The sequence below is a fragment of the Rhinolophus ferrumequinum genome, chromosome 2 (assembly GCF_004115265.2).
Source record: "Rhinolophus ferrumequinum isolate MPI-CBG mRhiFer1 chromosome 2, mRhiFer1_v1.p, whole genome shotgun sequence".
NCBI classification, from domain to species: domain Eukaryota; kingdom Metazoa; phylum Chordata; class Mammalia; order Chiroptera; family Rhinolophidae; genus Rhinolophus; species Rhinolophus ferrumequinum.
Window position 1 is genome coordinate 27,189,779 of NC_046285.1, and position 26,110 is coordinate 27,215,888.

Below are 26,110 nucleotides of genomic sequence, written 5' to 3' on the forward strand. Positions count from 1 at the left end.
TGTTTATTCATAAGTTTTAGCTCATTCATACTTTTATAGTAGGAAAATCTTTCAAAATGAGTATGTATCCTTTTTTTCCTCTGAATCCTTTGTTCTTTACTTTCAAAATGATGGCTATGGAAAAGCAATCCTAAGTGCCAAAGTAAATTGCTACAATATTTTTTATTAAATAATTTTCTATTCTGTTTGCCACTTTGTTTATTTCTCTCAAGCATGAATTTGAAGCAAGACCTCTAAGGAGAAAGAAAAAGTAAATATGTTTTGTTACCTTTTATTAATTTTTAAATATTACATAGCTTCATCTATAAATCAAATAAATCGCTATACCCATCTTATTCAAACTGATTTAAAAAATCGACAAAGTAGTTGTTGCTTATTGGGCATCACAAAATATTTTATGCTCCATAATTAACATATAACCAAAAACATTTTTAACAGCTTCATTCATTTTAAATTTAAAGAAAATTTTAAATGATTTAAAAAGTGTGGCAACTATTGGGAAAAAAATATTTCTAATAAAATAACAAAACCAAAGTCTCTCTGACTTTGAATCCTATACACTGAGGTACACTCACAGGAATCAAATCACAAATAAGTTTTCCAAGGTGAGCAACTCAAATGTCAACAATATACAAAATACCTTAGGAAATCATTCATTCATTCATTGAAATAGGCTTATTAAACTCTTAGATGGTGGATACCTATGCGAGGTAATGTAGATTTTGGAGGAATAAGCCTCAACTCCCGGAATTTAGAATTCATTTTCAAGTTTTTACAACTGGAACATATTTGGTTTGAAAATTATTATTTGATTTTTATTCAGAGTAATTAAATAATTCTTTTGGATGGGCATATTCAAATCAAGATGACTAAATTCATTACTTTAACGAGAAGTTTAAATGAGCCTCTCTTCATAAAGCATTCATACTGGATACTTTTAAAAATGCATTTGTCATAATGGTTTCAAAATGCCCTTCCTCAGCGCTCTTGTAGGGGAGGCTGAGTTAACAGCCTGTCATTATGTACTCCTTACTGAGCTGTTAATAGCTTTACACTCTTTCAAAGAATACACCTGCTGCTCGTAAAAACATTTATGTTGCTACAGATGATGGCTGTGTTTTAATATCATGTATTTGCAGTGACCTTGTAGAATCCATACTAATTTGATTTTCTTAAGGGAAATAAACAAGAATAGACATCTGTCAATTTATATGAGTATGTCTATAGGAAAGTAGAAAATAATTTGATTATTATAAGGATTCTAATATTTCAAAAGCTGTTTCACTTTAATAGTTTAACTTCCTTGGTAATTTTTATACTGTTTGTGTTTAGATTCTTATTCTTGAAATTTTGTTTTCTCAATTTGTATATGTTGAAAAAAATATTTATAATCATATATATATATATATATATATATATATATATATATATATATATATAAACACACACACACACACACACACACACACAGGATGCCAAAAAAATGTATACACATTTTAAGAAAGGAAAAAAAACTGTATTAAATTGTAATACTCAATATCTCAATAATCTCAATTATATACCAATTGTGGGGACAGAGCCAGGAGTGCAGTGTCCAGGCTCTCGGCCTCACATGGAAAGGTGCTGGTTCAGGTAGAAAATGGCCATCAACTGTGATTGGATGGCCATCAGCTGTGGCTAGTTGGCCATCAGCTGTAACCAGTGAGCCATTGGTCACTAATATAACTGCCGTGGCTACGCTAGCAGAAAGGGCGGGGCTGGCAAGAAGATGGTGGCTGACAAGCGTGGATTGCAGTTAGGATGGCAGGTTGCGGACAGTGTGGCTCCTGCTTCCTGTATCTCCAACCCAGTCGCCAACAAGAATATAGTGGTATGACTCCCCTACCTATGGCTCCGTGGGTGTTCCTTTTTGGCCTCACCATATCCTGTGTTCTTATGTGGGGAGAGGGACGAGAGACACCGCATGTCACCCTGCATGACACCAATAAAAAAAAGATGAATATAAGTTATGCGTATACATTTTTTGGCACCTCTGGTGTGTGTGTATAAAATGATGACTTAAATACCATTAGAAATCTCAACATTTCCATAGAATGTTTGAAAAAGGACAAATGTTACATTTATTTAGATCCTCCTTAAACCTTTAGTAATAGAAAGTCATGAGTCTATAATGAGAAAATATACAGTTTTAGCTGAGGATGTATTCTTCAGTTCTTCCTGGTTGAATGCAATATAAATTAATTGTTTTTGGCGAAGTTTCAGTTGGCAAAGGCAGATTGCTCCCAGAACCTGTGTTGGATCCTTCTGTTTCACACAAGGGCATTTACAGAAAGCAATCAGTGCAATCATTGTTTCCATATGTCCCTTGATTCTTGTGATTTTATGGGTAAATCACAGCAGGTGGGTGGATGAAATATTTCTGTCCTAATTTAGTTACGCCTGAATGTGTATAGCCATTACAACTGCTGTTATCAACAACTTCTTGGTAATTTTCCTCCTATTTAGTGAATTATGCATTCTAACATTTTTATCTTAGCATGTGTAACAAGTTTATATTTTTAAAAGACCACCATATAGTTTTTCTAAAAGCTTATTACTTCATGTTAACACAGCAGTGAAGGTGTTTTATTAATGTTCATCTGCAACATGGTGTGGGGACAGAGGCCCAGAGAGCAGTTTCCAGGCTCTCGGCCTCACGTGGGGAGGTGCTGGCTCAGTTATTAGATGGCCAGCCACTGTAATCAGACAGCTATCCGCTTACTGGTTAGCCATTAGCCACTAATATAACTGCCGTGACTACACTAGGGGGTAGGTTGTTTGGCAGAGAAGAGGACTGTGGATTGCAGCTAGCAAGTACAGTTAGCAATCCGCTTGATTACTGTTAGAAAGTGCGGATTGCGGCTAGCAAGTGTGGTTAACAAGTGTGGATAGCAGATTGTGGATCATGTGGCTCCTGTTTCCTGTGTCTTCAACCAAGCCGCCATCAAGAATATAGTGGTATGACTCCCCTATATATGGCTCCGTTGTTGTTCCTTTTGGGCCTCACCATATCCTGTGTTCTTATATGGGGAGCGGGAGCTTAGACCCTGCATTACATATGGTAAATAGACTGAAGTAGCTGACAGAAGTATCGTCTCTCTTAGCTCCAGAAACATGTCACATTCAAGGATTATTACAAATCATTATTTTTAGTCTGAGAGTGGTCCCGTTGTACCAATGAACGTTACATTAAAACCTAGTTAACTGGTCATACACACAGGTACAAGTAACTGATTAAGGACTACATAACTGACTCTAAAGGAGGATCTGTCATCTGAAGAAATCTCTAGATATTGATGTTATTCTCGCATATAGATCTCAACTGCACACTGAATCATGTAAGGCATCAGACTCCTGGGCATTTGGCTGATTTGTTCTATGAATTTTTGACATCTAATTAGAAGATCAAAGCTCCTATAGTTCTGGACAATTAATTTACTAAATAACCAAATTTAGTATAAATTAAATAATATAATTAATGATGCAATTCCCATCCACTAACTCAGAATATAGTTCATTATTAAAATATTATGTCTTACTCTGACAGATGGTTCCACAAAGTACATGGACGTCTATTTAACAACATCAACAGCAATAATTATTCTGTCTTACATTTGAAAAAGATCTTCCCATTTTGAAATCACTTTCATATGCGTTCATATTTGATCCATCACAACAATATTGTGAGATGGATGGAGCTGAGGAGGGTCTTGTGTTCATTTATATATTTTTAATTAAATTTATTGGGGGTGACAATGGTTAGTATAATTACATAGGTTTCAAGTGTACTATGTTCATTTTTTGTCTGAGTAGGCTGTGACCCAGTAATGTTCTGACATGTTTAAATTCATCTGTCTTGTGAGTGACAGAAAGTTAGCCTTGTTCCTCTAAATTCCAATCCAGTGTTTTAATTAATAAAGTCACTCAGTTTATCAGTAAACATAAAAGATTCTGTTGAAACTAGAACAGAATTAGAAATCTCAGTTTAAAGCCTTGAAAAACTTAGTCTTTTGATCTGCAGCATAGATATCCCCCTAAACTTGTGATGATGGAAAAATTGAAATCAAAGTATAAATAAAGGAAAATAGTTTATCTCATTCTTTCTAGTTTGCCTTCGTAGATGAGCTTAGATACACAATTTAGTTGTGCTGAAAGAAGAAATAACCATTTCATTGTTCCTAATGAGCCTCTTTCCTTACATTGTAAGAAGAGGAGGTGAATAGGTTCTTTGATACTGGTGGCACTTGATAAGCACTCAAAATATCAAGAAATAGTAACAAAACATAATCTATTTAAACCTTTGTTAGACTAAGTACTTTGAATTTCTAGTTTCTTGTACCATGATTAGAACTGTGGGTTATTCATGATACATAGAATCTACATTAACTATTTTTACATCTGTGTCAATATAGTAATAAAAAGGGAGTATAAAATCTAACGTACTTAATATATAAAGTCCTTAGTTGTATGTGACTGTACTGAAATACTTGGTGTTGGGAGCTACATAATGTAATAAATAACAGCTCAGAATCTGGAGCTAAACTCCGTGGATTCAAATCTTTGCTTTATCACTACTGTGTTTCCCTGAAAATAAAACTGGGTCTTATATTAATTTTTGCTCCAAAAGATGCATTAGGGCTTATGTTCAGGGGATATCATTCTGAAAAATCATGCTAGGGCTTATTTTCCAGTTTGGTCTTATTTTGGGGGAAACACAGTAACTTATTGACCATGGGCAACTTACCTGACCTCTCTGTACTTCAGTTTTATCATCTGTAAGATTTTATAGAGTACTTCTGAGGATTTTTCTAAGTATTGGGAGTGCATATAGAGCCTGCATCATAGGAAGTACTATCAAGTGTTGACAGTAAATTTTTTTTTAACTACATTATGTACTGTTTATACTTTCAAATACCTTTTTTTTTTTTACTAATCTAACCTGTCATTTTAGGCTAAAAAAAGTCATAATCCTTCCAAAGAATCAGATAATTGGAATATTTAAGTCGATGAAGTTTTATGTGTTAAGACAGAATCTTCAAAATTCCATCAGCCAACCTAGTGACAAAATAATAGGATCAAGTAACTATTACATATTAGATTGAGGACTAGATTGGGAAATGCAGGTTAATGTTCAACCTCCTTGTTTCAGTTACCTATTATGACATAACAAATTACCCCCAAAAATGTAGGTGACTTAAAAGTATTATATCTCATAAATCTATGGATCAGGTATTTGAAACAGACACAGCAGGGACAGCTCATCTCTGCTCCACAGTTTCTGAGACCTCAGCTGGGATGATAGAAAATAGGCAAAGAAGTGTAAAATATTTCAGGAATAATTTTTATATTGATTACATGAAATGATAATATACTGCATATAAGGGTTAATTTAAATACGTTACTAAAGTTCATTTCACCTGTTTCAAAAAAAAGAAAAAAGAAAATAGGCAAAGGGCTGCAACACCTGGGACGGGCGGTGTATCATCATCTCTACATCATTTCCTCTTGCTCCTCCTTCCTCTCTCCTCCCCCATCTTACCACCTCTCTCTCCACGGCTGCTCCACATGGTTTTCTTGGGCTTCTACATAGCTTGACAGTCTCGTCATGCTTCTGGAATTGCAATGCAGAGCTCCAAGATAAAAGTGGAAACTGCACCAATTTGCAATCCCACCAACAGTATACAAGTGTTCCCTTATATCTGAATTCTCGTCAACACTTGTTGTTTGCTTATTTATTGATGATAACCATTCTAACAGGAGTGAGGTGATATCTCATTGTGGTTTTAATTTGCATTTCTCTCATAATTAGTGATGTTGAGCATCTTTTCATATGTCTATTAGCCATCTGTGTGTTCTCTTTGGAGAAATGTCTATTCAGATTCTCTGCCCATTTTTTTAATTGGTTTCTTTGTTATTGTTGTTTTCACGTTAAGTTATATGAGTTCTGTATAAATTTTGGATATTAACCCTTATCGGATATATCGTTAGCTAATATCCTCTCCCATTCAGTAGGATTTTTTCGTCGATGGTTGCCTTTGCTGTGCAAAAAAATTTTAGTTTGATATAGTCCCATTTGTTTATTTTTTAAATTTTTTTCCCCTTGCCCAAGGAGATATATCCAGAAAAATATCACTAAGAGCAATGTCAAAGTTTACTGCCTATGTTTTCTTCTAGGAGTTTTATAGTTTTGGGTGTTACATTTAAGGCCTTAATCCATTTTGAGTTTATTCTTGTATATGGTATAAGAAAGTGATCTAGTTTCATTCTTTTGCATGTGTCTGTCCAGTTTTTCTAACACCATTTATTGAAAAGACTGTCTTTACCCTGTTTTATATGCTTGCCTAATGTATGATACATTAGTTGATAATACATCTGTGAATTTATTTCTGAGCTCTCTATTCTCTTCCATTGATCTTTGTGTTCGTTTTTATGCCAGTACCATGCTGTTTTGATTATTATGGCCTTGTAGTATAGTTTGATATCAGGTAGCATGATACCTTCAACATAGTCCCACTTGCCCAAAAAGAGGGATATCACTTATAAAGAAGGTTTAAAATCTCTCTCCAACTATGTTCCTTAAAAATTAAATGATGCATTGTATCTTTGTAGGTCAATCTTAACAGATATCTTTGTTTTGATTTTGAACAAAACAAAAATACCTATCATAAGATCACAATTAAGACCCATAAAAAATATTTAAAATATTAATATTCCCACATGGTGACAAAATACATTTAAATAAGAAAGATAAAAATAGAAGAGAAATCTTCAGAAAGTGTTTTTGTTTTTTGTGGGGTTTTTTTTTTTACTGTTCTGAATGAGGCTAAGGAATTCTTATGCTTGTACATTTCAGTAAATTTCTGATTTCTTTTCAATGCAAGAAGCAGCTCTTACATAACCATATTTTGTGACTAATTTGGACAAATGTAAGTCTTGATATTCACAAATGATACCATTTTTCAGTGAAGACTTTTCTACAAAACAGTTTCTCATATTTTACTGGCATTCTCACTGTAGTGAAATTCTACCCATCTTACCTTCCTTATTATTCATTTAAATTTAGTTTTTAACCCATATTCCACAATTAGGTAGAATTAATCAAAGCAATACGTATGTGTATTCTTTCTAGTTTATGCCACTTCATTCAGCTATATTGTTCTAATGATTTAACTTTGAAAACATTCAGTTGATACTTTGAGTACCATTTATATCTGAGAAGTCGGCATATGTGTATAAATGTTTCCAAAGATACTTAATGTGTTTTCTTTTCTCAGTGGATTTTATTGATGACTTATCCTAATTTTTATCCTAAAAGTTGTTTTAACTAACTTTTATGTAGCTATTTTACTTGACCTAGACTACGCACATCAGCAAGAATTTGCAAACTTCTCTAAAAATGTTTAGTTTAAACTAAGTGTAATCCTTAAATAGTCTTGATTATGATTATGATTTTATTGATTTTCTCCCTTTTAGATAAAGTAATGTATCCATCCTAAATATTCCAATAAATAGGAATTCCTTAAATGGTTTGTTCTTTGCTATGTACATTTCCTCCTTTTTCTATCTGTATGTTATTATTATTGTTACCAAATTTACACATGGTTTTAAAATTCTTATAAATTATTAAAGAAACTTTAAGAATGAATGACAAACTTAAAGTTGTTTGTCTATGATATACTTTTAAGAAAATTATTAAGGAATTTTGGGTTGGAGATACTTTATTCAGGATCGGTATCAAGCTTTAAACATTTAATTTTTATTTGAACACCATTATAAATATTTATAGAGCCCAGAAGAAAAATTTATATGCCATCTCTACCTAGGTAGGTTACAAGAACACAGATGGGAAAGTAAAAAGCTGAATAAATATTAAGACATATGTATTCAAAGATATTTCAGCATAATCTGAGGGGGTTTTTTAAGCATACTGTTTTGTAAAATATTTTTTGGCAAGTAAAATCTTGGGTGTTCTCCACAATGTTCCTAAGAAAACACTGACATAATATTATTGCATTTTGATTACAGAAGTACTAAAGGCCAGCCAAACAATTTTTCTCATCTCTCATTTGAATTGTCATTAATATTGCAAACTAATTTTAAATTGCTATAACTATATATATATATATATATATATATATATATATATATATGTGGGTGTGGGTGTGTGTGTGTGTGTGTGTGTATATAATTTAAAAACTAATAGAGCAACTAATTTATTAATTTATGTACTCAATCATTTGGCTAATATATTGTGAGGGCCTACAATATGCTAGGCACACTGCATTAAGCAGTGGGAACAGGCAAGCAAAAGACATACAACACCTTTAAAACGACTTGTCACAGCATCTGCAGCATTACCTTAAGGCACAAGCCTATCACTGTCCTGGATTAAATGTACTGCCTATTGATAATAGCTCCCAAAAGAAAGAAATAATACTATCTTCTACATATTCTAGAGCCTATAATAGGGTTTTACACATTATTTTGTGTGTTTTCTTCTTAAATCAGGCCTGATCCTTTGAGATGGTATAACCTATTCAGTTTTCATAGGTGAACTGACTAAAATTAGGATTCTATTGATTTCAACCTATCATCAGTATTTTCTAAAGGTCACACTGTAGTAATTTAGCCATTTTCCCTAACAGTAAATTTAACTGTTATTTCAAGCAGTTAATTATCTACACATGTTATCTGTTTTCTGAAAATCAATTATGAATGCCTAATTCCAGATCAATACTCTTCTATCGTCAGGTTTACCTTCATACCATTTCCTACTATTGCTCAACATTTAATATTTGAGGAATGCATTTAATTTTCATTTTAGGTGAAACAATAACACATCAGAAGGAATGTAAGAAAAAAATTCATGAAAACATTTCAGAGTGATTTACAGTTATCTCTTATGTTGGATTACTGGGGATAATCAAGAGTTGATTGTAGTAAATTATAGCCATGGTGTACTAAATGACACTTCTCCAAAACACTACAGTCAGAAAGTAGTTGTATACTGAGAATATCTGCTTCTACATTTTTCTCACTTATGCATAATTTGTCATTTTGTCACAGCAGTAGCCAATTTTCACCTAAGAAAAATATTTCAGAATACCCTACCTACTAGCTTTGAACAACCTGCCAACTAGCTTCTTAACCCCGTCTCCCCCCAAATTATAAACTTCATCTATGTACTTAAATGAGTGTGAGTAAAGAAAGCAGCTCTCTTGGTTACCAGCAACAGAACCCAACTCTGATAATTAATGTGCCAAAACGTAAAAACCAAGGCAAAACAGAGCATCCCAGCCTCAGGAAGGCAACAACCAGGAAAGATGAGTTTATTCAACTTCAGTGTAGTTTCTCTTCCTGTATCTCTTCTCTTCATTATGAATTCAGTCTCATTGGTGAAGAAATCTATAATCATTCTAGCTTGCTTTTATCTCTGAGGCAATCAGCGTTGTTGGGAACTAGCCCCATCTTCCCCTGTTGGTCGTGTTAACTTAGATCTGGACACAGGAGAATCAGTGTGAGCTGGAAGCCATCCCAGTCTGCGCTCCTGCATCGGAGTCCAGCTCCTGATAATATGTGACCAGAGCTGCACCAGATGCACCCTATGTTAAATGATCTAAGTATTCCTTTGGCTATCAATCAATAGGCATTTATTAAACACTATGCATCCAGCAAGTCATTTATGTCCATTTTTAATATTGTATTATTTTCTCAGGAATCTATAGCTTCAGTCACCTAGGCAGTAGAACAAGAACTTTATCATTGGCTTAATTAAGACATTGCTTAAAAAAAAAATTATTGTGGCAGTATAATGCTAATTTTTAGTAGGACTTTCATATATTCCTGATTATTTTAACTTGGTATGACTTAAAAGGATAAAGAAAAATCTAACAATCTTTTAATCTGTCCTCTTAGTTGTTTTCTGTGAAAAAAACCATACAGGGTATTTTCATACATCAGAAATCCTAGAGGAATCTTCTGGACTTTATCAAACAAATTCTATTCCCAGCCCTGAATGAGACTATTTCATGTTCCATGTAAGATTGGGTGAGTTATAAGCCCACTGTATTGCCTAGAGTCTGTCTATATGACATAATAACAAAAGAGAATACAATTAAAAGCAGAATGATTAGATATGTTAACCTTAGTAGAAAATAATTTTATCTTTGAAATAACTATTTAAAATCTTTGGTGCTGGGAATTGTTTCCACCATTGAGGAACTATTTATATAAAAGTATTTTAATTCCATCAAATCTATACAGTTCACAGGATCTCTTAAATTTAAAGTTATTTCTAGTGATTAGATGGTCAAGAACATAAAGTAAGAAATAAATGACTTTGGCTCAAAGTCTAATCTATAAACATATTTTCCCTTGACATATCTTCCTAAATTGAGTATAGTGAAAAAACACAATTTGAATAGAAGCCACTGACTAGTTATATGACTTGCTGTGGTATATTACTTATTCTTTCTGGACTGATTTTATCATATGCTAAGTGAGAATAAAAATATTACCAGTTCTTCCTGCTTCACAAGATTATTTTAAGTACTACAAAAAGAATGTATGTGAAAACACCTCGTAACTTGTAAAGCATCATGTAAATCATGCCATTACATTATGATTGCTGATATTTCTTTAGATAAGTGTCTGTGGAAAAAAAGACTGCAACATAATTTTTAACTACATATATAGTCCAATTAATTTAATTTAAAAAATATAAAACAAAGAGATAACATTTTATAGAAATCCTACTGGTACCAAGGACTATAAGAGAAAGTAAACTAGCTAAAAGATGGCTGCTTTGTGGACCTATTGAATCTACTTCCGTAACTGACAATGGTAATCCCAAGAGAGTGAGATGAGGAGTGATGAGAAGGAGTCACAGCAGAAGAGAGGAGACTTGTATTTCTCACATAAAAATATAGAACTTAGGTAGAACTTTGGTGATTATGTAAACAAAATCTACTAGAGTGTCCTAGAATCTTACACATAGTGAGCATTTAATAATGAATGTCTGTGAAATAAGTGAATTTTCTATGTGAGTAAGCCAAAGTCTTGAAGGTGACTTAGCAAGGTACATAACAGAAGAACCAAGATCAAGCCAAAGACAGGAGAATTCCAACCCAGAATTCTCTACATGCTACCTTCTGTTGATATAGGCCCTGTTGCCTCTGACTGTAGAAAGAAGCAACCGTAAGGACTGGACACCTGAGCCTCTCTTTTCACTAAGTTATAAGTTTCACCAAGTTTCAGATTAAATGCTAATAGGGTCCAGACTCTAGTAAGAGCCTCTCTTTTAGTTACTATGAAGAGTTGATACTTATAACAGAGATAAAGCTAGATTCAGAATTTTAGGTAAACAAAAAATTGAATGTGACATTAAGATTCAATTCCCAGAAAAGCTTTGATTTTTATCAACCGAGAAGGAGCAATTGAATTTAAGTTGCAAGATCTCCCCATAGGAAGAGAACCATAAGAAAAGGTCAATATCTCTAGACAACAATACATGCATCTCCTGTTTGACAGTGCCCTGTATTCATACTATTTAGTTCTCAACTATTTTTTTTAAATGTGGATGACCTATGTAACTTTACTAACAATTGTCACCCCAATAAACTTTAAATTACTATGTCAGAATGGCTATCATCAATAAATCAACAAACAACAAGTGCTGGCGCGGATGTGGAGAAAAGGGAACGCTTGTGCACTGTTGGTGGGATTGCAGACTGGTGCAGCCGCTATGGAAAACAGTATGGAGGTATCTCAAAATTCTGAAAATGGAACTACCTTATGATCCAGTAATTCCACTTCTAGGTATCTATCCGGAGAAATCCAGAACTTCAATTCAAAAATCTCTATGCACTCCTATGTTTATTGCAGCACTATACACAATAGCTAAGACATGGAAACAACCAAAATGCCCATCGGTAGATGACTGGATTAAGAAACTGTGGTACATTTATACAATGGAGTATTATGCAGCCATAAGGAAGAAAGAAATCTTACCATTTGCAACAACATGGATGGATCTAGAGAACATTATGTTAAGTGAAATAAGTCAGACAGAGAAAGATAAGTTCCATATGATCTCACTTATTTGCGGATTCTAAAGAAAAGAATAAGTGAATGAACTAATCAGAAACTGTTTGGGAGACAATGAGGAAAAACTGAGGGTTGCTAGATGGGCGGGGGGAGTGGGGGGTGGGGGGAAGGGTGAGGGGATTGGAGGGCAGTCGGTGACCACAGGATGGCCACGGGGTTTGAAAATTAATCTGGGGAACGTAATTTGGTGGTTACCAGAGCGTAAGGGGGTTGGGGGGTGGGGGATGAGGGTGAGGGGGATCAAATGTACGGTGATGGAAGGGGAGCTGACTCTGGGTGGTGAACACACAGTGTGATTTATGGATGATGTGATTCAGAATTGCACAACTGAAATCTATGTAATTCTACTAACAATTGTCACCCCAATAAATTAAAAAAAAAAAAAAAAATTACTATGTGTGTGTGTGTATATATATATATATATATATATACATTTGTATCCATATATATGCATATGGATACAAATATATAAAATAGGAATTATACATATGTTTACTTTAGGAAACAATGGACATAACAATATATTAAAGTGCATTGTTACTAAATGTTTTTTCCCACAATTTAGTGCCATTATCCATGCTTCTCCAAGGAGTAGTAAAAGCTGTTTCACTCTCAGCCAACAAGCATTAATGCAGAAGACTGTGAGTGCCTTCAGCAATGAGCATCTATAGCGTGGGCAGAACTAGAGGGTATCATCCTCCCTCTAATGAAATAAGTCAGACAGAGAAAGACAAATGCCATATGATCTCACTTATATGTGGAATCTAAAGAGCAGAATAAATGAACAAACAAAACAGAAATAGACTCATAGCTACAGAGAACAAATTGATCGTTACCAGATTGGAGGGGGTTTGGGGGACAGGGTGAAAAAAGTGAAGGGATTAAGAAATACAAATTGGCAGTGACAAAATAGTCATGGGGATGTAAAGTAGGGAATACAGTCAATAATATTGTAATACCTATGTATGGTGCCAGGTGGGTACCAGATTTATAGGGGAGATCACTTTGTAAGTTATGTAAATGTCTAACCACTATGCTGTACACCTGGAACTAATATTGAGGACAACTGTAATTGAAAAAAAAAAAAAATCTTTCACAATGAAGGAAATCAGTGGCCCCTCCAGGCTAAGATTTTATATTTGGAGGTAGGAGGGGTGTCAGCATGCTCAAATGGAGAGGGTCTAGCCTAGCTCCTCCAGCATGCCCTCCCCCCAGTGCATGTTCAAGCCCAGTAAAAAAAAAAAATTGTATATTTGAAAAGATATACAGTTCACCGTGGAACAACTTGGGGGTTTGAGGAGCTGACCCTCAGGAAGTTGAAAATCCATGTTTACCCTTCTACTCCGCAAAACTTAACTACAGCCTTCCCTTGGTAAACAAGGAGGATTGGTTCCAGGACCCTGTGGATACCAAAAAGGGATACTCAAGTCCCTTTTACAAAATGGCATTGGACAATGGCAACAGTGAGCCCTCCACATCTGAGGATTTCCAAACGCAGACTGAAAATACTGTTTTCAATCCATTGTTGGGTGAATCTGTGATGCGGAAACCCAGTCACATGAAGGCCAACTGTATATTTACTGAAAAAAATTTGAGTGTATCTGGACCTGTGCAGTTTAAACTCATGTTGTTCAAGGGTCAACTCTACTGACAATTAATGAGTTAAACATGAAACATAAGAAGTTAGAAGACAACATAATTAACACAAAGAACATATAAAGAAGAAAAATAATTTACAGTAAGAGCAGAAATCAAATGTAGTAGAAAGCAAAGAAATAATTAGATAAAGCCAAACATCGATTCAAACTTCTGGAAAACTTGATAAAGAAAAATAAGTAAAATACAACAATAAACAATATTAGGAATGAAGAGGGGATTTTACTATAGCTACAGCAAAGATGAAAAATCTGTAAGAGCGTTTTATAAGCAATGCAGTGTGTTCTCTAGCAAAGTGGAAGGTGTGAGTGCCATACAACTAGCAATTCCATTGGCACAAGCTCCAGAAAGACTCACAAACCCTAATCAAGCATGTTCAGAATTCAGCCTGCCAGCATGAATGAGGAGATCTACGTGGCTCTGTGGCAAAGCATAGCTTCTCCCTGCTGACAGCTACTTTGAATTGGAGTTGATGTGTCAGCAGAAAGGCAAATAGCCAAAATTCTGGGACAACAGTGCCCTATGCCTGTCATGGATAAGTGCTAATTTGATTTCCCAAGAGCTTGGAAACACCAGGAGTAGAGAGGCCTGCTACACAGTGGGAGGAGGGACTTCCGTGACGGGTGCTGTCTGAGCCCTCCTTCTCGGCATGCTCAGTGGTGACAAGATGTAAGACAAGGCAGCAGCCACCACACCACTGTTATTTAGGCTGAGGAACCGTGTAAGCACTTTCTACCTGAGGATTTTTAGTCCAAGGATGTGGCTATAGATACACTTGTGTATGTTACAGCAAAATGCTGTTTGCAGAAGGTTTCCTTTACTCCCTGTAGCTTTACTGAGCAAGAAATTATTATTTAGCTATATTTTGGTGAAGCAACAAAGACGTAATATGTAATTATCATGGGTCCATTCTAAGAGTAAATTTTTGAGACTATATCCACTCTTTGAGAATAGGACTAATTTCTTTTCTCAGGCTTTAAAATTCTTCTCTCAGTCATCATTGCATATTGTGAAACAGCACTCAAAATACACCATAAGTTTTATTATGTTGCAAAAAATTCTGTGAGAGGTGAAATATTCTCTTGTATGTGAGATGGAACAATCCAAAATGTTTAGCACATTTCTACCAGAAACAATATCATCTCTTCTACTAGCACACATTATTTTCACACAAGTCCCCTAATTATAAAGGACTTGATCTTAGAAAGTTCCTTCTCAAACTTACTGTCATGAGTTTATAGACTTTATTTCCTTGGATTCAATGCCAGGTGGATATTTATTTACTTTCTAATCTCAAAACTACCTAGAAATAAATATAGTTGCAATTTGTTTGTTTTGTCTTTTTAATTTGAAATTTGCTGTTATTAACTCATTTTTTCTTTGTACTTTAGGTTTAATAAACAATTCTATTATTGGGAATATAGATGGCAAATTCACTGCTCAGCTAGACACAGAATAACCATGTAGCATATAAAAAAATGTAGCAAATAAGGCCATAAAGATTAAAAATGGTCCTTAAGGATTTTGTTTCTCAAAGTAGCTTAAGGAAAATAATTTTCATAGTTCTAAATCTTAAAGCATCACAAGGAAATAAATGCAATTCAACACATTCTACATATGTGTAGATTTCTGTAACTGCATTTGTTAGTTTGGAAGCTCTCCTGAACAACAGAGGTTTTTAGGCAAAGGCTAAATGAAATCTTGTTGGAAATTTTCTAGGTAGAATTTAAGCATTAAATGAGTGATTCAATTAATGACCTTGAAAGCCACTTCCATCCCTAGAATCTCTATCTGTAGATTTATAGTGAGAATAGTGAATAATTAACTTAAGGATCTTGTGGCCTAATTTGACCTATGAATTTAGAAGAGTTATTCATGCAAATAAAATATTTTGCACATTCCCTATTAAAATATCATTATAAGGCTATTGAACAATAACACTACAAAAACAGTGTTAAATTTAATTTATCATATCACCAGCATATTGTTGATAGCCACTTGTATGCACAGGTAAAATGAACTATCCTGTTCCGAAGTGGTAAGCAAGAGAGCCCACTTAAAAGACCCTGGCAATGTAATCAAATGAAGATGGAGATGTATTGGATTGAGGGGGAGGGCTTAATCCAATGTGAATGGTGTCCTTATAAGAAGAGGAGAATACATAGAAACATAGGGGAAATGTCATATGACTATGGAGGCAGAGATCATAGTGATGTTTCTTTGAGCCAAAGAATGCCAAGAATTGCTGGCAACACTGGACACTAAAAGACATGGCGCTAACAACATCTTGATTTCAGACTTCAAGTCTCCAGAAATGTGAGAGACTTCAGTTCTGTTGTTTTATGCCACCCATTTGGTGGAAGTTTGTTATGGTAGCCCTAGGAAACTGATATATCATGATGATACCAAGGAAGAACATGAGGAAGAATGGGCCGGTTTAATGTTTTGGATGGTCTGAGGAGAAAGCAGTCACTTCTATAGAGGGCTCATGGTGTATTGAGAGAAGTTTCATGGGTGAGCCCTGGATGTTGAGGTTTAGCAAGGTTTGAACATCTAAAATGGCAAGAAAGAATAAATTATACATTTAGAAAGTTAGTATAAGCAAAGGCATGGAACACAGATAGAACATGGGTTACGTCCAGGGAGAATTAGGTGCTTTCGTTTTACTAGAGCGTTTTGTGATTGCAAAAAGTAGTAGAAGATGAGCCTGGAAAAGGAGACTGGGATTAGACCATGGAGGGAAGACCTTCACTAGCAGTACCAGAAGACCTATCACCATTTACTCAATAGTCAGAGAGAATCAGAGAGTAGAAGGTAAAAGAAGTATGTGTGCGTTGGGAAGACTGATCTGACAGTACGCTATTGAGCAAAGATTCTCAAGCTTGAGTGTGCACCAGAATCCCCTGGAGGATTGTTATAACAAGGATTACTGGACTCCATCCTTAGAGTTTTTCATTAGTGGCGCTTGGGTAGGGCCCAAGAATTTGAATTTCTAGCAAGTTTTCAGGTGATACTGATGCCAGTAGTCCAGGAATCACCCTTTGAGGACCACTGGTGTAGAGAGGTGGGAATTTAAAGAGACAAGAGGCCATTGCCCTTTGAAGCTTAATGAGATGAACAGACAAAAGATAAACGTGAGCTGGAGGCATGAAGATGAGGCAAAAGGTTTTCGCCAGGTAGGTCTTTGCATCTCATCAAATGTACAGGCTTAGGAAGAGAAGAGGTAATAGTTATTGCAATTCCAAATCCTTGACTCTGAGAAGTTATTATAATGTTTTCTGTTTCTTGTGTGTTAATCTTACTCTTCTCACCAAATGAAAACTCCCTGAGGATAGCGACTATATCATTTGGCAAGTTTATAAAAAAAAAACAAAAACAAAAACAAAAAAAACTCTTTGTATTTGGTATAATAATTACTAACATTTATCCAATGTATAATGAATGCCAGGCACTTTGCATAGATTACCTATTTTAAATTTCATCACCGATCTGTGAGTTGGGTATCACTGTTTATTTTATACAGGAAGAAATTGAAACTAAGAGAGGTTGAGCTGGCACAATAACTAAGGGACTTAACCAGGATTTGAACCAGTTTGCCTGATACCAGAGGTGACATGCTAATCTCTACATTATAGCACCTCATTGGAGAAGAACTAGGTGCTTAATAGATGTAGGTTATTATATCTACTTATATGACAACACATAATCATAGAGGAAAATTAAATAATACAGTTAATTATAAAAACCTAAATTCACACATAAATTCCCTACACAGTGACAGGTACTGTCAACGTGTTAGTATATATCTTTTCAAATTTCTCTCTAAGTCTGTATTTATACATATATGGATCACACAATACTATTTATGCTGTTTTATAACCCTTTAGAAAATTAATACCATGAGCAATTTCTTTGTCAATAAATATACTCTTATAACATCAAAAAAATAAAAAACCCCGCCTGACAGATTAGATCATTCAGTTAGCTGCAGCAAATGCATGTGCAAATATATTTTTTTATCATTCTATGCCTTCCGTTGACTCACCTTGAGTTGCTACAACGGGGAATCACTGAGTTTTAGAACAAAGCAATTCGAGATAAAAGATTTCAAACTTTAAAAACCAATTAATTTATTTTTCCTTTCACCCACAGGTCTACCCACGGATAGCGCCGGCATTTTGGCACTACCTTGGGGTAGAAGTGAGTAGTGGATACTTGAATTCTCCCACCCTTGCTCTTTGCTCTCTGCTGGTGTGGTCTGATCTGATGTGCCCATTTTGCTTAAGCTGTAGCTGCCATTCTGTGTACACGTGCTCTCACACCACCACCATTCCTCAGAGTGGGATGAGAAATCCAAATCACCAAAAATACAAGTTCAGTTTATATAAAACTAATCATCTATCTTAATAAATTTCCAAATCAAGGCCATATCATCTGCATCCATCCTAATGATAAATAACTAAATGCCAAATTATGGGAGATCATGCCCTCACCTCCTTTAAATCAATACTTTTGATATTCTGAGCATAATTCCTCAGCTTAACTTTGGAATGTCTCTCAGAACAAGTAGAATAACTCTGCTTCATTTCCATTCTCTTCTTTTCTGTCCCCAGGAGCATGAGCAGCTCACCTATTCCTCCACGAGGTCCAAAGCCCCCAGTGTCATCATCACAGGTCTCAAGCCAGCAACCAAGTACATATTTCATATCCGAGTAAGGACTACAACAGGATACAGTGGCTACAGTCAGAAGTTTGAATTTGAAACAGGAGATGAAAGTAAGTTTCACACAGGATATAAAATAAGGTGTTAATCAAATACCTTTCCAATAGTTAAAACTCTAATGTCCTGATAGTTAAAAATCTAATGTCCCAAAATTACAATAGTCTTATCAAACAGGACTCTGTAAATAAGCATACAGTCATTTCAGTTAATATTCTGGTGTTATCATTAAATACTTCCATGAAGTACCTTGCACTGCTACAATTGTAATGTGGCCCAAATATGTCTGCTTATGCAGAATTCATCACTTACGCTATGACATAGAGAGCCTCAGTGAGTGGTGTTAGCCTGATTGTTCACCAGTGTTGGCATCATAATAAGATATTAATAAAACTTGGAAGAGAATAAAGCTATGAGCAAATTATTTTAGCAGTTCAAAATTGTGCAGCTTTGGCTTGTTATCTCATTTACATCAATAAAAACAGTGGTCAAGAGACAGGCTCCACTGAAATGCACATTTTAACTTTAAATATAGATTCATGGGCTTAATTAGAAACTCAAATTAATTCTATAGCTCAATGCATTGAAAACCAAAATGGGAGGTGAAGGGATGGATGTGTTCCAACGTCATATAATACAGGCTTGAAAATGCCTTACTCATTCTAAACCCAGCCCCACCATTGAGTTCTTTTTTTTGGGTTCCATCTCATGCTGTCTTTGTCAGGACAATATGGGAGGCTTTTGCAATGTTCTTGATCAGAAAAGTGTCCAAATATATAATTGTAATAAAACTCTGTTCCCATCATTGATAAAATATCTATAGTTATATAAGAAATCAATAATAGAAAGTTAATTATAAAACCCTTTATGAATAATGGCAATAATAGTTACCATTTATCGAGCCTGTAATAAATGCCAGAAATGCTGTGAAGTATTTACATGTATGCATACTATCTCCTTTAAACCTATCAACATTGAATGAGACAAGTATTATTTTCCTAATTTTGCTTGTGAGAAAACAAAAGCTTAGAGAAGTTGAGCCATTTATCCAGATTAATGCAGCTGGTAAGAAGCTAAGCTAAAATTTGATGGCTGTCATCTGTAGTCTTAACTATTCCATCATCCTGCCAAGTCTTTTCATCTGAATTGTTATAAATGCTAATAGTGAGACCACTAAATAGGCCAGTTTTTCTCCCATTTATCACTTCCTCAAAATGAAGCTACTTGGGTTTCAAATGCTGTGACAGAATGAGTGTTTTGTTTGTTGTTTTTACTTTGATGAACAATATTGATCATTAAGAACTTTTTTGTTACAATTATATCTAATGAAAAAGTGAAAAGGTACTGACATATTTAATTAGGAAGGAACACAGCTTAGGGAGAGAGAGTAAACTCATGAATAAAAAGAATACTTATAACCTGGATGTTTAATATCAGTGATAGTCATTTATAATCCTGCTGGAGACTTGTCTTTTCAAGCCAGAGATGAAATTATTGAGGCAGAGTGTAATTATCACAAAATATAACTCCATAATCATAAGCAATATTAAGATATCCAAAAAAGTGTTCCCGCTATATATCCTGTTGACTATGTTTTTTTTCTGACCAAAAGGCCAGGAGTGTAATTCAAGGCAAGTTTGGTCCAGCAAAAAGTTACATCATTTTCTTCTCAAGGCTGTATTTATTCCATCCCTGCACCTCAGTTCTTTTACTTTATTTCACAGTGGAAGAAATTCACCTAACTTTTTAAAAGTATGGTATTTTGTGTTTTATATCATCAAGGTAGAAATGCACTCTCAGAGACAGTCATAGGGCTAAATCTAGGTAAGTCATTTGTGTTCATCTGGGATTTCTGGACAAGGCCATCTAGGATAGTGAGAAAACAATAACTTCTTATCTAAGTATGAAAAATTTGATTTTGTTATAACTCTAAATTTCAACTCGTATTTTCAGGACTAGAATTTTTTCAGATGTTATATAAAAGAAAAGTACTTTGAAATTGCTTAGCAGAAAGATCCAGTACTCGCCAATGACCCAGTACAATATTTATTCATTTGGCAAAAAATGTATAGGACACTTAATATGTGCCATAATCTGAGAGAGAGTCTCAGGATAACAATGATAATAGCTGCAGCCTTTGTCTTCACATAATTTATAGACTAGATTTGTGGGAGGAAAATGAAAATTTGAATAAAAAGCACAATATTGGATGACACGTACAACCATAAAGGTATGCAAAAGGAACTGTGAGAACATACAAAAGAGGCCTTAATTCAGCTCGAAATGGTTCATGAAAGGTTTCCAGAGGATGAGAAGTGGGCACTCATTCTTGAAAGTGGATCAGTAAAGAAATAGCAAAAGCACTGAGACTTGAGACAGTACAAAAAAACTAAAAAAGAACAAATAATTTGGCATGGCTCCAGTGAGGAGACATGAGAGGAAAAATGGTGGAAGCTAGAGGTGAAGAATTATCCAGGGACCACGATGAAGGCTCTCTTCTGGCCATTTTAAGGAGATGGGTCTTAGGAAGATGTTGAGGATCCACAGGACGATTTTAATTAGAGTGTCATGAGACCAGAAACAGATGTAAGGCTCTATGCTCCATAATTTACACAAATTATTCTTTTAATTCTGACAAGATTATATGTCTTTTTAGAAACGTAAGTAGCTTTACCAAAATCTAACAACCAATGAGTGAAGGTGCAGGATTAGAACCCTAGAATGTCATCAAAAGAGAGCAAAAAGCCACGTTCTGAATTACTGACTTGTAACTGTCATAAAAGGGACTCTATTAGACCCTTGAAGAGACAAAATGTCTGAGAAGAATCTGAAAAATATGTTTGTCTAAACCTGGAGTTTGGGTACACAGAATGACTCCCAAGTCAATTTATAGCCTAAAGGAAAGTCATTCAAAGGATCATTTTTTATCTGGTTAGATTTAAATTGCATTTTCAAAGCGTGCTGTTTACAACCCAAAGAGAATTTCAATGAATAATGTCATCGTAGGATATGGATAGGTTTACTATAAATTCAGGAATATAATGATATGAATCCCAATCTACAGCATCAGTCTTTTTCTCTTCATACCCTCCTAGCTCATCCTTAAATTTTTATAGCTTTTGTTTCTCAAGTAATGTCTGAACTATTGTAATGTCAACTTTATTATTGTCATCTCTTGTGTATTCTGTTTAATTAAGTAACTTTATATGCAAGCATAGAGATGGGGTGTGAGGGAAGGAGAGATTAGGTACTCTATCATATGATGGCCTGGTTCAAATTATTTAAGTAAACAAAATGAAGTAGTTTACAATTTAATTCTATTTAGCCATACCTATTTTATTCTTCAGTTTTGTTTACTAACAACCTATTAGACAATAATATAAAATATGAAATAATTTATTTTCAAATTCATAATGTTCTTAATCAACTACTTGTGCTCTACAGAACAATCATAGTGACTTCTCTTGCTCTTCCAGACCAGTGCTTGGATATTTTTCCAGAGTCTGAAGATGCTAGTGGAAACAAATATAAAGGTTACTAATTATGACTGGTATTATTATAAAAGAGCCACTTTAGAGCTATTGGTTTCCTCTCTCCCTAAGTCTAGAACAACCTCATTACATAAGTATATGTGGAGATAGATACAAGTAGGTAGGTAGGTAAGCAGACAGGTAGGTAGTTAGATGTTCACACATACATAGTCTCAGAAGACTTTCTTTTTGTGTTTTAATGCTGATTGACATTTCATATGTCTGCTAATCTCTCGTAGGACTGAGTGTATAGCTAAATATTAGATCCACAAGTAGTATTCCTTGAATGCCTATTGTGTACTGGCAATTTTATTAAATACTCTAATTGATTCCCCTCACTTTCTTACAATAGATTTTAAAAAATTACAATAAACTACAGAATCAGTAGTAAGAAAATAAGAACACATAAATATTCTCTGTGGATCTTCTTGAAAGAAATCAAAGACAGGTGTTAGTTAGAAGCTAAGAATTTTCTCAGAATTAAAATTCATATTATGCCTCAAAATTTCAAACACAAACACACATATACACATTAAGTACAGGTCTTTTTGGCGTATATGGATGAAACAACAGGAAATGTTTTTAAAGATTTTTATTAATATATATTTAATGTACAATATTATATTAGTTTCAGGTGTACACAATAGTTATTCAACATTTGTATACCTAAAGAAGTGATCACATAAGTCCAGCAACCATCTGACACCGTGCTATGCTATCACAATATTATTGACAATATTCCCCAGGCTGTGTATTACATCCCCATGACTTTTTTGCTTTATACGTGGAAATTTCAACCTCTTATTCCCTTCACATTCCCCCCCTTTTTAATTGTTTTCAATTACAATTGACATTCAATATTTATATTAATTTCAGTTATACAGCATAGTGATTAGACACTTATATAATTTAAGAAGTGATCTCCCTGACTAGGCTAGTACCCTCCTGGCACTATACATAGTTATTACCATATTATTAACTATATTCCCTATGCTTTACTTTATATCCCTGTGACTATTTTGTAACCTCCAATTTGTACTTCTTCTTGCCTTTACCATTTTCACGCTGTCCCCCAACTCCCCTCCCATCTATCAATCCCATAAATCTAGTACCCATCTGATACCATTCAGAGTTATTACAGTATTATTCACTATATTCTTCTGCTATATTCTTTGGCATTTTAATTATGATGTGTCTTGGTGTAGGCCTCTTTGAGTTCATTTTGTTTGAGACTCTCTGCACTTCCTGGGCTTATATATCTCTATCCTTCACCAAGTTAAGGAAGTTTTCAGTTATTATTTCCTCAAACAGTTGTTCAATTCCTTGCTCTCTCAGTTCTCGTTCTGGTAACCCTGTGATGCAAATGTTGTTATGCCTGATGTCGTGCCAGAGGTCTCTTAAACTACCCTCCTTTTTTTTATTCTTTTTCCGTTTTGCTGTTTCATTTGGATGTTTTCTGCTACCTTATCTTCTATATTGCCGTTTAGATGCTCTGCTTCGTCTAATCTACTATTGATTCCCTCTAATGCATTCTTCCAGTTATTGTATTCTTTATTTCTGACTGGTGTTTTTTCTGTTTCCTTATCTCTTTGTTGAAGTTCTCCCTGAGATCACTGAGCATCCTTATAACCAGTGTTTGGAACTCTGCGTCTGGTAGATTGTTTGTCTCCATTTTGTTTAGTTCTTTTACTGGAGCTTTGTTCTGTTCTTTTATTTAGGACATGTTTCTTTGTCTCCCCATTTGGCTGCCTCCCTGTGTTTGCTTCTATGTACAGATAGAGCTATTATATCTCCCCGTCTTAGTAGAATGGCCTTATGTAGTAGGTGTGCTGTGGACCCTGTAGTGTGACCTCTTTGGTCACCTGAGCCAGGTGCTCCAGGTGTGTCCCTTGTGTGTGTTGTATGTGCCCTCCTGTTGTAGTTGAGACTTGATTGCTGTTGGCACATCAATAGGAGGGATTGACCCTCAAGACGATTGGTTGTAAAGACTAGTGTTACTGCAGACTCAAAGGGGTCTCCTTGCCTGTGTGCATCTAAGCCAAAAGAAAACACGAGCAGGAGTTTGCAGCAAAGGAAGAGAGGTTTATTTAAGGAGTTGGCACCAAGCCCAGAGACACAGGTGAGCTAATGTTCTCAAAAACCTGGCTCCCTGATGGCTTCTAGTGACTAGGTTATATAAGGGAAAAATCATTAATCATGATTACTGGGTGGGAGCTGGGGTCATAGGCTCTACTGATTGGTCGGGGCTAAGGTAAGGGGCAACTGATTATGGCTGCAGGTCCTGGTGTCAGTCATTGTTCTGTCCAGTTCCCAGAGGATGCAGTTCTGAGGTTTCTGCATTCAGTCTGGTTTCCAAGGGATACAGGATATGGTCCATCGGGCTGTTCAGCTTTCATGAGTCTGAAGCTGAAACATAACTGACGCCAAGATGTTGTCTTTGTTTGACTAAAATCTTATTCTAGTTTGAGGTTTTGTAACTGTATCTTGGTCATGATTGATAGACATGAAGCTTTATTCTAAAATAAATTTGGTGTTTACCAGAACCTAATGTCCTAAGGACTTAATGATTAAAAGAAGTGGACATACAATATATGTACAGGTCAGAGGATCTGGGAAAAGAATGCAAGTGAGTCAAGGTTCTGTTAGGCTACACAAAGCTAGCTTGGATTAAAGCATGTTAAAGAAATGAAGTTCATGATAGTTATACTGGCTGTGACTACAGTTGAGGAGCTGTTGTGCAAGGGCTGACCCTACAGAGCAAGATTCACTTTAGCAGGGCTCTGGTGCCTGCCCAGTCTGCCCTTTGAGTGTGTCACCCTTGGAGATGGCCAGGTGATCCTCCTTCTGTCCCAGTTCAAAGCTGGACACTGGGCCTGCCAGCCTCAGGGCCTCCTGGGAGGGGAACCGCTGCAGGCCAAGTTCAGCTGCATTCTGTGTTTTACCCTGGGCTACCTGGCATGAACCACAAAGGAATCCAGAGATGGCCACCACCTGTGCTTTGCTTGGAAGTGCCTTGAGAGGCCAAACCACAAACCAAGGCCAGCTGTCACTAGTGCCAAGCTCAGGACTGCTCAGCCAGACACATGGAACATGGCAAAGCCAGATGCTGCTTGTTTGTGAACCTTTGAGAGACTTTAGGAAAGTCCACAGCATGAACCAAGGCAGGCCATCTATAGGGAAAAGCCACTGGCAGCAACTTGGGTGAACCTCAAACCTGGGTGGGGCGTGGTCTCAGATAATCAGGGTGGGACAGAGGAAAGGTGATAACCATTTTGATTAGCACTCAGATATAACATCTATGTGCTTGCATGCATCCACATGCAGGGTGGGGGAGGGCTCAACAAAGAAACAATGGCTACAACCAGCTCCTGCATCCGGGAGAATGCTGCCCCTCCATCCCTCATCCTGAAGCCAGACGATTCAATTCCTCCCTATATGTTCCTGACCCCTTATGAGCAGCTGCCCCAGCACTGCAGCTCAGAGCAAGTGAGTCCGTCAGCAGGTTAGTCCACACATGGGCCCTTTCAGGCTCCTTAAGAGGAGCAACTGGAAGTACAGCCACCCTCTGGCTCACTCAGTCACTATCTCCACTGGTTTTCATAATTAGAAGGAATGGAGACTTCTCTCCCTGGCACTGAAACCCTGGGCTGAGACCCCTCCCTCCTCAGGAGGAGACCTCCACAGCTGAGATATCCCTCCTGATGGTCACACACAGGTATGGAACCAGCCCGTTCCGCTTCTCTGCCCCTCCTGTCAGTCTCAAGGTGGCTTCTTGTGTATGTCCATAGTTGTATGGCTTCAGTTCAGCTAGACTTCAGTTAATCCTCAATGATGACTGTTCCATGGCTTAGTTGTAAGTTTGTGATCCTGTGAGGACCCTTAACTCCACCATCTTGACCCTTAACTGCTTTGTAATTGTTATTTCGGTGCTTATTTTCTGGAGTAAATGTGCTTTTCAATGGAGAAAAAAACAATTAAAAATTTATCTACATAACCAATAATAACATTCATATCCTTATACACTGTTTGAAAAATATTTGATTGGATGTTTAATAATTAT

The 26,110-nt window shown here is 35.8% G+C and overlaps 1 protein-coding gene across 1 annotated transcript in view; it reads left to right on the top strand.

Moving 5' to 3' along the window:
• The window catches only part of EPHA6 (EPH receptor A6), an 869,632-nt gene that overhangs the window by 561,323 nt on the left and 282,199 nt on the right, over positions 1 to 26,110 (top strand). The window contains 1 exon segment of the mRNA XM_033122487.1: positions 18,414 to 18,576. Within this exon segment, the coding sequence (XP_032978378.1) occupies positions 18,414 to 18,576 (163 nt within the window).